The sequence below is a fragment of the Orbicella faveolata genome, unplaced genomic scaffold (assembly GCF_042242905.1).
Source record: "Orbicella faveolata isolate gen_17 unplaced genomic scaffold, um_ofav_v1 contig_26, whole genome shotgun sequence".
In the NCBI taxonomy this organism is placed as follows: domain Eukaryota; kingdom Metazoa; phylum Cnidaria; class Anthozoa; order Scleractinia; family Merulinidae; genus Orbicella; species Orbicella faveolata.
The window spans coordinates 10,629,620-10,644,664 of record NW_028301554.1 but is presented as its reverse complement, the minus strand read 5'-3'; the positions used below and the strand labels follow the sequence as shown (position 1 = coordinate 10,644,664).

Genomic DNA, 15,045 nt, shown 5'->3' with positions numbered 1-15,045 from the left:
CATTAGTGCTAAATGACTTCAACTGAACGATGAAATTTATGATATTGTCATTGACCATGTGCAATACATGTAAATAATGATAATCTGTTTGAATGAGTTTTGGTCAGATGGTGTTATTATAGTGTGCCATGGATTATCATGATGTCAAACAATTATCCTTCAAAATACTTGTATCTTGTACGTCTTGTATCTTTACATTTCAGGTAAGTGATACTAACCTGATAGTTGAGTTAAGTCATGGATTGCTGTTGTCATCCTGTTACAAACTGTTTTATCCACTGTAACTTCACCATAGCAATTTATTTTTACTACCCCAAATGATGTTTGTATTTCTGCCATGGACGTTTGCTGGCTTTTTGGGTACTGCAGGTTTATTCCACAAGCCTCTTCTAGAAATTTAAGGCTTTAGAACAGCAATTGGAAATGGTTCTGAACTTTTTGGAGGCCTTCACTACTGCTGTGTTGCTGCTTTAAGTTCTTGCGTAGTCTTAAAATTGGTAAATTGCAAGATCTAAATAAAAAATTAAAAAAAAAAAAAATAAGAAATAAACATATTAGTGATGAGTTTGTTTGTATCCAGATACTGAAAATGGATGTCCAAAAAGCATATCCCCCCACTAATGAAAAATGGAGGTGAATTTTTAGTGAAATTTTTCATGAAGTTGGTGCCCGTAGGGTTCCTGGACACCCCTCTAACTGAATCCTCGGTGTTGAGACAACATTGCAGTACTACTGAATTTCAATAAGTATATGTGAAACTGACGTTAATTTTAGGCAATATTATTGGTGCAATTTTATGGGTTTGGTCATAGGAAAAATGAGTTTGTCAAGTGGCATAAAGTTCTTGTTTTGCTGTCTTTAAAATTATTTTTCTTTAAATTCGTTTAGCAATTAATTTTTCAAAATAATATTTCCCAGCTTCTGTGCTACCTTTTTCTTTCCAAAATATACCAATTTTAGACTGAACCGCCTGATGTGGCTTTTTGCTACCTGCACCCCAACAATGAATTTTAGTGAAGCAATTGACCGTACTGTACTGTAGTCAAGAAGAGTAGAATAAAAATGTGACGTGCATTAACTGCAAATAACACTCCAAAATCAGTTGTGCAAGATAATTTTATAGGTACCTTTTGAAGTTTGTCATCTGAGGTCTGTTTATTTCCATCTTAGTGGAGAACCATACATGCGTAAGACTTGGATTATTTAACACGAAATATAATTAAATTTAAAATGAATCTTTTTTGGTATCATGTCTATTTTGCCGCAAATTTTACAAAATTTGATACAAACAACTTGTTTATTGTTGCAACAAAAATCTTTGAAAGAGTATGCTTTCCTTTTCCTTAATTTCATTTAATTTGCTGGTAAGGAGATTCCGAAAATCCTTGCAGCAATCCAAGGCAGTGCGAACCTGCGTGTCAATTATAATTAAACGATGTCTAATTAACTGACCTGCCAGTAGTTCGTAACACCGGCGGCTTCTATTCAGGATGCGAGGTAAACCTTGTTTCTTCGTCCACTCTGGTACAGCATTTGTAGCACCACCTTGCACCTGGCTTGTACCCATGACATGTTGCTCCAATGGCATCCAGGACTGCAAAAAGTCTCGCAGGAATCCGCTGTTTCCTGACGCCTCGCGATTGGTTTTCTCTAGGAACCGAACATCTGTTGTTGGTCGTCCGTATTTCGTCCCGGTGAACACGGCAAACTGTTGAGCCCACTTGAGTTCGGCAGCTCTGGTTAAATCTTTAGACAGAAAATATCTTTTGCCGGCACATTTACGGCTGCTTTGTTGGCTTTCCCACATTTTTCTGCGAAGGAACCGCACAACCAAACCAACGCAACAAGGAGAACTACATAAAAAAAAATTGCTCTTATCGAGCGCGAACGCGCCTGAAAGTCTCTCATATTTTGTTGCTGGTGCAAACACCAAACCCCTGGGTGCAAGCGCTTGAAACTTAAATGAAAAATAAACTTTTCAACGAGACAAACCTTTCCCCTACTTTCTTTTGCTAACTCTTACTTTTTGTTTTCAAACTTCGCGGTACGGGATTTTATCTTGTTTACATTGGATTTTAATACGTAGCCGGAAATGCGTAATTTACCGGAAGCTCAAATTTGTACTCATGCGCAGTGCGTTTTACCGCGGTGTTATCTCTGTCAACCTAGGCACGGCGGAAAAACCGCTGATTGGCTGAAAATCCGTTGACTTGGAGCATGCTCAAGCGCTCGCCGCTGACAATTTGCAGCTGCAAACGAGTTTCGAAAATGTCTGAACATTTTGCAAGCGGGAACATCGAACAGCAAGAAATATTGTGGATTTTCACCCAGTTAGAACTGCTACTTGTCACAGAGAATGCGGATTAAGCAAAAGTAAGTATGTTGCAAATGTTAGCCTGGTTTTGTCGCTTTCTTTAAGTGTTATTCTTTGTGTTGTGATTTATTTTGTCCGTTGGTGTCGTGTTCATTTTGTGCCAAGCGGAAGCACGTGCTTAGTTTATTTACAATACTCTTCTGCTGCAGATATTGGTGTACAGATGACTTAACACAATGAACACAGCATAATGGAAAGCTATGTTGAAAGGTAAGCCAAGTTTTCCTTCCTGTCCTTCCGTAAATGGTTGATTTTTGCAAGTGGCAACATTTTCTAGTTCGTGTGTGGCTTCGGAAACTTTTTGGCTCGATGAGTCTACATTTTAAAAGTTGAAGATTTTGTTGGCTATCATTTGAATTACCGGTCATATCTTGACTTGCCTCTGGGAAGAGACCCGTTAAGTTTTTTGTCTGCCATGTTCATATAAATAAGTGACGAAAACCGTTGACACTGTACTGTAAATGAGCTTAATTTTGTAGATTTAAGGATATAAATCTTACATCCAATGAATGTTTTAAAAGCTTAGCCAACTTATGTTCAGTCCGGATATCAGCATACAATTCAAGGTGACACATTTCTTTCTACGTTTGGATATATCCTCTGGCTTGTGTTGTCTACAATTTAAAAGTTCTTGCACCGGTGCAAGAATCTGATATGACAGTTGTACACTAAGTTTTTTGTTTTGTTGTTATTGAATGGACTAATTTCGTGGTTTTGAAAGAGTTTTTGAAAGTTATCTTGTAAAATTATTTTTTGACCTGAAGGTAGACTTTTTTGGGTTTGATTAGTCTGATGATGATGAGGTTAATGAAATGTGTTTACTTATTTTTTTTTTTTTACTGAGTGAAATGTCAAGAAGTAACAATCCTTTTGTTGTACTTCATGATTATGTTGTACTACATGATTTAAATTTCCTAGTTACAAAGCTAGCAAAATGACTGAGGTATTCACAATATAGGTTGAAAGAAGTTGCGTAGTCTTCAATGCTCTATGCAGTATTGTATAATGTATGAACAGTGCAGATACTAAGTTAATGACATTTCTTCTTGCAATGTAATAAGTATTTAAAGGATGAAGCCCAAGTATGGCTTAATTTAATGTTACATTTTTTTCCTCTTTTTTTACACAGTTAGACCTCAGATTTTCACAGCTCTCCTCTTCTCTTTCAATTACTTGATTCTCTGGCTGGAGACAGTGTGACGTGGCCATGTACATCAACTTGAAGAGTTTTTTTCATGGATGAAATGAATGGCATCTTCCTTGGAGGGGATACTAAATGATATGTCCCCTTAATAAAAAGATTAAGGAAGAATAAAAGGGATAATTAAGGAACCAAATGCATGGAACAAGTATTTCAGGATTCCTCAGTAATTAATAAAGAAAAATGTTTGAAGACAGAAAAATTATAGTTTGATAAACAACTTGATTGGGATTTGAATTCTTAAAAATTTGTAGATCATAATATTTTGGTGTGGAAGTTTATGCAATATTTCACAATTATTCTTTGCAATTGAGGTGAATAGTGGCTGTTATTCACTGAGATTGACAAGTTTTTAGTATATGTACAAAGTGATCTTAACAACAGATGAAAAGGAAACCACTAAAAGATAATTTAATTGACCTCTCAATTCATGCGTGGAAAGCATGCAAGCGGCATGAAGATGTGCACAATTCCTTACAGAATCTTCTAACATGGCAAGTCTAGTTAACCTGCGATAAAATCCTTGTTGATCACAATCTAGCAAAATGGTCTTTTAACACTGTTCAAATCAGCAATCTAAATGAAAAGTCTGTTTGCAAAACAGTTTCGTTCAATCAAAATTTTCATTTTCACTTGAAATGAAAATTGAAAATTCAAAACTTTGAAGACTTTTTTGTATTTTCTGGTACAGTATCTTCTTGTATTCTCAGGGTTTCCATTTTAGAAACACTGGCAGAACATAAGTTTTCGCCAGCCATTTTGTTATTGTTTGGATCACGCATCATTCACTTGTTAGGGAGTGAATAATTATCAATTATTCCACGAGAGCGTGTTGGATATGAGATAATAGACAGCCAACAAGGCATGTAGTGCTGAGTTGGCTTTAATCTTCTCATATCCAACAGGCACGGGTGGAATAATTGTTTTATTAAAAAGGCCCCCAAAATATAGAAAGTAGACTTAAATAACGATAAAAATGCTCAAAAACTCATGCATATGCTTTCCATATTTGTAGAGCATGGTATAATGGCTCATAACCCCTGATGGCTAAAACAATGAAAACTCTCAAATTGCATTATCCAATGATCCAGTTTTTTAATGATGCTCATTGCTGGTGTGTTTGTGTTGGATTTTATTTTTATTTCAGTTAAGTTTTCTATATTTGGGGGGGGGGGGGGTGTTTTTAATGAAACAATTCTAGTCACACTTGTTTGGTCTTTTTGTTTGGGAATGGGAGAGGTTAACTTAACAGTAGTTTTTACATGTAGTTATCTTGGAATTGCAAATCTCTAAGTTGCATTTTGAGCAGATAAACATTTTGCTGAGACATTGCCTGATGTGATTAATTTACCAAAAAGTGAATTGTGGTGCCAGAAGATAACCATATCTGCCTCAAGGGAGGTCAAAGAAATTCTGAGGAGTGGGGGGTGGGGGGGGGGGGGAGGGAGAAATTCAAAACTTAAAATTTTGAAAAGAAAAGTATGGTGAACTGGCATTTTCAGTGGGGTGTTCAGAGGACGGGGTTTGCTCCAAATGCATGTGCTATGATAAATTATGAGCCCTTGATACTTGATTGATGTTGATAGAGATTTGAATATCTTCTGTATCTGCTAGTCTTATTTTCTACAGTAGTGGGTTATCAACCCTTAGCCCAACACCCAACCTAGAAAGCCAGGTGATCACAATTTGTCTAGTCCTTATCCTTCAACCTACCAGAAGTACAAGACTCATAGGGTCATGGATACAAAAACCATCCCTCCACAATCAGGTGGTGACCCCTTAGGATGGTTGGAAGTTGGGGGAGGGAGTAAACAAAATTTGGTGGCAGGGTCTACAAGGGTGTGGAATTTATCTGGAACAATATGAAACAGTAGAATTTTGTTGCAGTGTAGGCTACTGAACCTTCTCCTTAAAAGTATCTAGGAGAGATGGCATACAGTATTTGCTTGGAACAAGACTTAAACTTACTATTGGGGGAGGAGGGATCGTGCAGTTTTCATGTGTTTTCTCACAATGGTGCTTTTTGCAAAAAGGCATGCTTTCCAACGTGGTCAGTGTAAGACGCAGACTTTGAACTGCAGGCCAGGTGTTAAAATGCTGACTGTAGACTTATTAAGTGTTAATGTGTGTTAACAGTAAACAGACCAAAATTCAAGCTGAAAGAAGTGAGAGTTTAGCCTAAATAGTTCTAGGGTCAGACTGAATATCACTCCGGTTAGCTGGGAAGGATCTAGGGGGCTTTGGCTGGTTCGGTCGAACCGCCTAGATTAAGCAAAAAGAAATAAAACATAACATGCTAACTTGGCCTCAGAATAACAGAAATCCCATTTCCAATTCAAGGACCACAATTTCAAAAATTTCCAGCGTGAAAGCCACCGGTCCCCGTACAGGGGACCGCCTTTTGGCAGTTCGTATCTTGAAACCCCTTCTCTGTATCCGCCCTAGGGTTAGCCTGAATATTTTCTCCAGTTAACCTGTTCAAGGTTAGCTCTCGATAAAACACGATTCAGTTATAATAATGTCTGCAGTATGTATTTCCCCCTTACACTGCAGTCTGCAGTGCACAGTATGCGTTTTACACTGACTGAATTTCGATGTAACTACAAGCCTTCACATAAACGAATGTATAAACCAGTATAAAGTGGAACAAGAACCCCTTTTGGCGGATTTCTTTTTTCGTTAACACAACGGAGAAATGTTTGCAATAACGAAGCCCGCAGCTGCGGGGAAAGCTGCAAGAATCGTAGTAAGTACGAAGTAGCGTAAGCCATAATATCAAACACAGGCTAACATAAACAAAGAGCAATTTATTTTATCCTTCAAGTTGTATTACATATACAATACAACTTTCTACAATGCCATACTAAACCTCTGTAAGCTTACTACAAGTTTTCAGCTCATGCCAGTACATGGCATCTGCTGAAGCGGCAAAATAAGGCACGAATGAACAACACACAAGCGAAAAGCACAACAAAATTAGGCATTAGTGTGTACCCGGGTGTGTACTACTTACGAATTCGTCCTCCACTTTTCTTTCTTCAGGTAACGATACAAACGTCCATGAACAAATAGCATTTAAAAATTTTCATCAGCACGAAAAAAAAGTCATATTTTATATGTTCCGTAAAATTAAACAAGCTACAAGAAATTGCGGTTCAAAACCTTAAAGAACTTGACACGACCTTAAGAAAAGGAAAAACGGTACCTCGGGTGAATTTGGAAAAGCTGAAAGGTTTCCTTTCGGAAGAGCTGTCTTTATCGCCTGAGAAAACTGACAACACCGTTTCGATCCTCTCGATCACAGTCAAAACATCAGCACGGATCATTACCCAAAGTAGCCCAGTTGTTTATAACTGCCTTGAGCGAGCTAGATGTTGCCAAAAGCCATGACAATGACGTGTTCGTTTTTGATTCGCCGTCCGCCATTTTGAAAATGGATAGGCGGGAAGACGAACCGAAATCTACTGCGCATGAGCAGCGGTTTTTCCGCCGTGCCGTCAACCTATTATTTGGAGTATGGCCGCCATGTTGCGCGACTCTGTCGTCGTCGTCGCCGTCGTGCGTACGCGCCCACGAGCAATACCGTTAGCCATGATAACCATGAGAAAATCAACTCATGGGTTTCCTTTTCTTTCCTATATGAGTATGGGGCTCCGCTTGGCGGCCCTTCAGGCCGCCGGAGCTCCGCTATTATACCTCTGCGCTGTGAGATTGATAACTGTCCATTTTCATATATACGCAGCATTGAGACTCTCTACTAAGTCATTTCCAATTAGGTCAAAAAATTTTAGGTAAAACTCGACAGTAAAACCATCTTCCCCCGGGAATTTTCCATTGCTGAAAGAGTCCAAGCTTTCCTTACACTCTGCATACGTTACAAGGCCGTCTGCTTTCTCACTGACCTCCTGTGAGAGACAAGGGATTTCTAAATGCTCTATATAATGACTGAATTGCTCCTCGGTGACATCCATTTTAGACGTGTAAAGATCTCTATAATAATTTTCTATTTTTAACAAAATCTGGTCTTCCTCCTTTGTTATCTCCCCCTCGTCGTCTTCTAATTCTGAAATTACCTTCCTATATCTGTGGATAATTTTTTCCGAAGGCGTTATACGGTGTGGCTCTCGTCAACTACAATAAGCGTGACAGAATCTGGTCTAGCGGAGAATAACATGTTTTGGAATTTTGCATCCAAAAAGTCTTTCGCTGTCTTCCGAAAACAAGCTTGTATTTCGCTTCTCCAATCAGCAGAAGTACGTCGTCCTTTGTTGACACAACGATGGAAGGAATCCTAAACTCTTCCATCTCTTCTATTTGTTCTTTCATGATGCTTTTGAGTGGTGAAACAATAAGAACAACAACATTCGCACCATTTGCATATCTTTTGCCGTTGCGTAGAGTTGGTATTTTAACGCTTAATGACTGGTCCCGCGGGGAACAGTGAATTTTGTTTCCCGAGAATCTCAATGTTTCCCGAGACGAAGTCGAAGGAAACATCGAGATTCGAGGGAAACAAAATTCACTGTTTCCCAAGGGACCAGTCATTAAGTGATTTGTTATATAGCAAAACAAATGGGTCAAACTGGTGGAAAACAAATAATCACCTCATTGACAAATGACGTGCAACAACGGTTAAAATTTCGCGGGTAACAGTGAACAGTTTCCCGTTTGACGCCATAGTTTTCGCAATGTTACCGCTTCATGGCATTTAGCGCGAAACAGTTTCATTGTTAGATGTCATGTGATCATGAACTACAATCGTGGATAAAAGTCCTTGGGACACTTATGTAATGTAACGAATTATCTGTGTTTTAGAACTGAAGTTTGAAAAAAACGCTGCTATATCCTTTAGAAACGCGTTGCTGACCCCACTCCCCACCCAACACAATGTTGAAAATCAGGTGAAATTGCAGGTAGTAGTTTTAAACATTGTATGGGGGGTGGGGGGCGAGGTTAGGAAGGTGAAGTTGTATTCGCGTCTGGCGTGTGCGCAAAAGCGCCAAAAGTGCAAATTTGTCCCAACACTTCTGTCCATGATTGTAGCCAATGAATAGGCGTGCAGTAGAGGGAAAAACGCCAGCTATATAGCCTGCGTAGCAAGTGTTTCTGTGCGGTTCGGGAGCAAAGAATTATGGCGCGAAAAATGAAGCGAGTAAAAAAGGGGGGAGGGGAAGGGGAAGGAAGGAAGGAAGGAAGGAAGGAAGGAAACGCTTGCAGACAAACCCCTAGATTTTGAAAACCGCCCACGCGCACACTGAGATGTCATACTGTCATCGGCTGTCATAAATTTACCAATTAAATCTTTGGCCTTCCGTAGCGGAAGTGAACTTTGAACCAAAACAAACTTTAACCTGTCAAAATATGTCTGAAACAACGAGCGTACGGTGGGGACGGAGAAATCTCGATGACTCCGGGCGACCAATGCAGGCTTTGTAATTGCAATTTCAAAGTTAAATTTGGTAATTTATAATCAAGCTATATTTTTGCTCAATCCGTCTAAAAGGAAGGACTACAATGGTGAAGGTTTAGCACAAATCTGCCAGAAAGTTAAAATGTGGGAATTATTCAAGTCGCGATTGTAATCCTTGTGCTCGCAAGATTCGAAATCTTGGATCACTGTATTCATTCGTCCAGGAATCGATACAAGGTAAAATTAGCAAGTAAACTCTTACAAAGGCACTCCAGTAAAGAACCGTTTGCTGGAAACGCCAGATCCGCAAAATCGGTTCGAGTGTTATCGCCTGTGACAAAAAGAAACAACGGAAAGTCTTCTCGGAAACTTTGGAATTTGGGCAAGAGAGGCTTCAAACATCTGACAAGGAAAATAACGATAATCTTGACCAGTACCTGAATATAGATAATCTTCCCCTAGGCGGCCTCCAAGGCAAAGTTGTTTATAAAACCAACTCTGGAAATGTCCTCGTAAGAATTACCCGCGACGAGAAGACTAAATGTTTGGTAACGGGCAAGCCGCAGCTAACACTATAACAAATCATTCAAAATTGTACCCAAAGGTTCTAAATGCTGTCTACAAAAGTGCTTCTAATTAGTCAGGGTACCTACATGATAAAATCCGAAAGCATGCTATGCAACAATCTAGACGAAATCACTAGGCTACTGTAGGTTTTCCCACGCCGTAGTGCGAATTTTCTGTCCCGTGGTTTATTATCTTGTCCGTGGCGCATGTGGCATTCAAGAACGTGATGTTAAAATTAAAGGAACAGCTGCAAATTGTGTCGCACTTGCTTCTGCAGTAATATGTAGGCTTCGAAATACCAAAGCGTGGGCATCGCACTTCGGATTTCTACCGTTTTGTCAAAGCTCACGACTAAATCCTTGTTCGGCGAGAAAAGTTAACGCTTTCTAAAAACAAGCTTCGAACGCGTCTCCCCCTTCTTTCTGGCACTCAGAAGTTTTAGACCTTTGATCGACACATGTCAATAATGTTCGACTAGCTCAGCCAATCACGATCCCCTTTCGCTGGCGAACGGGGTTTTCAAAATCCAGGGGTTTGTCTGCAAGCGTTTCCTTCCTTCCCCTCTCCCACCCCATCTTTCATCTTTTCGCTCTCGCCCCATTTTCTGCGCAGGCGAAACACCGAAAATCCCGTTCCTCGGTCTTTCTTTGCTCCCAAGCCCCACGGAAACGCTTGCTGCGCAGGCTACCAGCTATATAACAAATTAGACTTTCCTCAAAGCCGGTCGGCAAAATTGCGACAACGTCTTTCGACCGAAGAAGATGAACAGCAGCCTCTTTCTGTTCATCTTTGAGCGAAGAAACATTGAAATTTCTCTTATCATTAAACTTAAACTTAAAGTTAAGGTGGCTGAACACAGTTTTCGCGCGCGCTCTTGCTAATGCGATTCAGCGCTCGCACAACGATTACAAAAACAAACATGACGTTAACGATCATTTTATTTTTCAACGCCCGCACTATTTATGCTATTTTACTTGGTAATTGAACGCAGTGTGTTCAAGTTTTAGTCTTTTATTACAAAGGTACATAAGAAAAGGTAACGATGCAAAGAACTCAGCAATTTTCAGATTTTTTTTGTTAAGCATGCAGCGCATACGTAGTAAGTCACAAAATTGCGATTGAATGCAGAATGGCTTTCTCGGAAATACGCCTATTTCTCGAGAACCACTGATTAGAATTTCACAAAATTTGGCTCGAAAGTACTTTAGGAAATAGGTAACTGGAATATTGAAAAAAACTGAACTTTAACAAAGGAAATTCTAGATTTTCCAGTGAACTTTCAACAAGGGATAATTAAAGATCTCTCTATTAAATTATTATCAAAATAGAGTCTACTTTGCTTGCAAATTATAACAAAACCGATTTTAAAGGCCTGTTTATATTTATTCATGTTGCCATGGCAACGGGACACACGTCAGTTCAACTATTAAAAAAACAATGTTCGTGTGGTTAACTTGCTTGCTGCCATTTTTGGCGACCAAAGGATCAAGGGTTTTAGAGAAAAAGGTGAATGAAACACAGGGATCAAAAACTGTGTTCAGCCACCTTAACAGGATTATTTTTAAAAAACAACCGCTCCATTACGAATCACGGCACGTGTCAGTGAGGACAACTGCTGCAAGCGGCAAAACGCGCCTGGACGCAATCATCGTCGGCCGTTGTCAAGGTGATGACACTTTTGTCGCCTTTCAATCATTGGGAATTTTCTGTTTCTGGAGAAACGGGGAATTCACTTTTTTCTAAAGATGTCCACAGGACCTACAGCCCCTCTATTTATCTCGGTCCCCTCCCCCTACCGAGCCAAGTCTTTCGTTTTGCGCTGGCGTCCAGTTCTCTCGCGATTCTATCCGCGTTCAACGCTCGAATAAAAATACGAGAAAAATCGAGGGCTGTGAACAGTCTACAATATTGTGAGCGACTCAGATAAGACACGTTTAGGCTGAAACAAAGTTGTCCTCCAGGGAAGGAGGGAAATAAAACTTAACGATGGGATCGTACGCAACTAGAGCACGAGGAGACGCGAACATGAGACGTAGAGTGTATTATCGTTTGTCTCATGATGTAGTCACTTGAGATGTAGATCGCGACGTTTCGACTGCTTACTGCTAGTCTTCTTCAGGCGATAAGGTCGACTGATTGCACGGTATCATTTATATCACAAAGGTCGGCTGTGATTGGTGCATTTTGATCCTCCTATTGTTCCATTGTTCCGGCGAGTAGCTGTTCCCTCAGCGGTCCGCTGTTGTACCGTTCTCCTGTTGTTGTGTTTCTTGATCGTGGGTATCCATGCTTCAGGAATTTCGATTCCACTATCCCTGTTGATGTTATTAGGGTGAAGTCTTATGTGAATAGCTTCCTTGACCCTACATGTGTACCAGTGAGGATCTCGATCAATAAACTTGACATCATTCCAGATAGGATAGTGGCCGGTCTCGTGGGTGTGTTCAGAAACGGCGGAGGTCTGGGTACGGGCGAGTCGTATATCCCTGTCGTATTCTTTGATCCTCTCCTGCATAGATCTCCCTGTTTCCCCGATGTAGACTTTGCCGCACTCACAGGGAATCCTGTAGACAACACCATCTTGCTAAGCCGGGTTGACAGTGTCCTTTGGTCGCACTAAGTGTGACCGAAGTGTCGTGTCGGACTTAAAGACGGTGCGAATGCCTTGTTGTTCTAGGCAGCGGCGGGGAGACTCCGAAACTCCTTGGACATAAGGTAAAACGGCGGTGGATTTAAATTCCGCGACAGGCTCTCTTCTTGGGGTTGTTCGTGCCTTTGTGATCTTCTGTACAAAAGAGGAGGGATATCCGTTAGAAACAAGTACAGATGACAGATGTTTCTTCTCTCCAGCGATTACTAATGGTTTGGTGACGAGACGTTTAGCCCGGTCGTACAGACACTTCACAATACCGCGCTTTACTGACTGAGAGTGGTGTGAATCATACGCTAGGTACTGATCAGTATGTGTTGGTTTCCTGTAGACACTGGTGGTAAGGCGGCCATCAGGTTCTCTGTAAACTGACGTGTCGAGAAAGGCGATCTTGCTGTTGTTCTCGATCTCCATGGTGAAAAGGATTGATGGTTGTTGACTGTTCAGGTGTTGCAGGAAGACATCAACTCTATCCCGATCCAGGATGGTGAAAGTATCATCTACGTAGTGTTTCCAGATCTTAGGCTTGCAAGGTGCGGACTCTATTGCTTGTTCTTCAAATATCTCCATGTAGAGATTAGCAATAACCGCGGATACAGGGTTCCCCATGGCTGCGCCGTCTCGTTGTTCGTAAATCGATCCGTTGTACTGGAAGTACGTAGATCTTAATACGAAATCCAAGAGGTCCGCGATTTGAACTGGTGTAAGTGCCTACGTCGTTCTCCATTTTTTGTAGCGCGGCTTGTACGGCGCCCTCGATCGGTACGTTGGTAAACAGTGACTCTACGTCGAAAGACACTATGATCTCGTGATCCTGGATCTCTTCACTGGCGATAGTGGAGGCGAAGTCAGTTGAGTTCTTCACTGTGAAGTTCGAGTTACCTGCAAGAGGAGATAATACGTTAGCCAAGAAAGCAGACAGGTCGTATGCAAAGGTGTTGACACACGACACAATTGGCCTAAGCGGTGTGCCGGCCTTGTGGATCTTCGGCAAGCCATAAATCCGAGGTGGTTGTTTGTGTCGGGGTCTGATCTTATTATAAACCGCCTCAGATATGTGTCCACTCCGTTTCAGGGTTAGCAGCTTCTCAGATAGCTTCCGGGTAAAGCGGTCTGTCGGATCTTTGTTGAGCAGCTGGTACGATCCGGAATCAATTAGCGCTGACATTTTCGCGTGGTATGTGTCAGCGTCCAGGATTACGCTGGCGCGACCTTTATCGGCCGGAAGGACCATGATGGAGTTGTCCTCTTTTAAGCTTTTAAGAGCCTCCTGCTGTTCCTTCGTGATGTTGGGCGTGGGTGGTTGTGCCTGTTAAAGGATGGTGTTGACGGATCTCCTGACTGTGTATGCTCGCTCCGCATCTAGTGGCCTGACTGCTGACTCAATCTTGGCGATGATCTCGGTCCGCACCTTGCAAGCCTAAGATCTGGAAACGCTACGTAGATGATACTTTCACCATCCTGGATCGGGATAGAGTTGATGTCTTCCTGCAACACCTGAACAGTCAACAACCATCAATCCTTTTCACCATGGAGATCGAGATCAACAGCTAGATCGCCTTTCTCGACACGTCCGTTTACAGAGAACCTGATATAATAATAATAATAATAATAATAATAATAATAATAATAGATTTGTATAGCGCCATATCCAGGGCTCATGGCGCTTTACAGTAAAAAATGTTATTAAAAATAAAATTTACATTAAAAATTTACATCAGTGATAAAAAATTACTAACAAATAAAATAGCTAAGCTGTAAAAATGAAAGTAAAACTAGGAATCATTAAAACCTTTAAATAAAAACTGATTAACTTAACTAAGTGACTGACTGACTAACTAGCTAAACTATCTAATCTACTAATTAACTAACTAACCAAAAGTCTAGTTACGACCTGATGGCCGCCTTACCACCAGTGTCTACAGGAAACCAACACATACTGATCAGTACCTAGCGTATGATTCACACCACTCTCAGTCAGTAAAGCGCGGTATTGTGAAGTGTCTGTACGACCGGGCTAAACGTCTCGTCACCAAACCATTAGTAATCGCTGGAGAGAAGAAACATCTGTCATCTGTACTTGTTTCTAACGGATATCCCTCCTCTTTTGTACAGAAGATCACAAAGGCACGAACAACCCCAAGAAGAGAGCCTGTCGCGGAATTTAAATCCACCGCCGTTTTACCTTATGTCCAAGGAGTTTCGGAGTCTCCCCGCCGCTGCCTAGAACAACAAGGCATTCGCACCGTCTTTAAGTCCGACACGACACTTCGGTCACACTTAGTGCGACCAAAGGACACTGTCAACCCGGCTAAACAAGATGGTGTTGTCTACAGGATTCCCTGTGAGTGCGGCAAAGTCTTCATCGGGGAAACAGGGAGATCTATGCAGGAGAGGATCAAAGAATACGACAGGGATATACGACTCGCCCGTACCCAGACCTCCGCCGTTTCTGAACACACCCACGAGACCGGCCACTATCCTATCTGGAATGATGTCAAGTTTATTGATCGAGATCCTCACTGGTACACATGTAGGGTCAAGGAAGCTATTCACATAAGACTTCACCCTAATAACATCAACAGGGATAGTGGAATCGAAATTCCTGAAGCATGGATACCCACGATCAAGAAACACAACAACAGGAGAACGGTACAACAGCGGACCGCTGAGGGAACAGCTACTCGCCGGAACAATGGAACAATAGGAGGATCGAAATGCACCAATCACAGCCGACCTTTGTGATATAAATGATACCGTGCAATCAGTCGACCTTATCGCCTGAAGAAGACTAGCAGTAAGCAGTCGAAACGTCGCGATCTACATCTCAAGTGACTACATCG

General features: G+C 41.2%; 1 protein-coding gene and 1 long non-coding RNA gene across 2 annotated transcripts; one reads left to right on the top strand and one right to left on the bottom strand.

Moving 5' to 3' along the window:
• Positions 1-26: 26 nt before the first annotated feature.
• LOC149108120 (uncharacterized) lies at positions 27-1,880 on the bottom strand. The gene is made up of 2 exons (XM_089295737.1): positions 1,453-1,880; positions 27-511 (listed from the first exon to the last, which is right to left on the bottom strand). The coding sequence occupies exons 1-2, from the start codon at positions 1,805-1,807 to the stop codon at positions 489-491; spliced, it is 378 nt and encodes a 125-aa protein (XP_089151863.1). The 5' UTR covers positions 1,808-1,880; the 3' UTR covers positions 27-488.
• A 335-nt stretch (positions 1,881-2,215) lies between these two features.
• On the top strand, positions 2,216-4,902 carry LOC149108119 (uncharacterized). Its single transcript, XR_016209053.1, has 3 exons — positions 2,216-2,373; positions 2,524-2,584; positions 3,504-4,902. It is a non-coding gene; the product is annotated as an uncharacterized LOC149108119 (long non-coding RNA).
• Positions 4,903-15,045: the final 10,143 nt, after the last annotated feature.

Bases quoted from the DNA above. Each gene is read 5' to 3' on its own strand.
- LOC149108120 (XM_089295737.1), bottom strand. From the start codon at position 1,807: ATGTGGGAAAGCCAACAAAGCAGCCGTAAATGTGCCGGCAAAAGATAT. The intron at 512-1,452 runs GTCAGTTAATTA...TTTTTTATTTAG, and splicing joins GTGTTACGAACTACTGGCAG to ATCTTGCAATTTACCAATTT.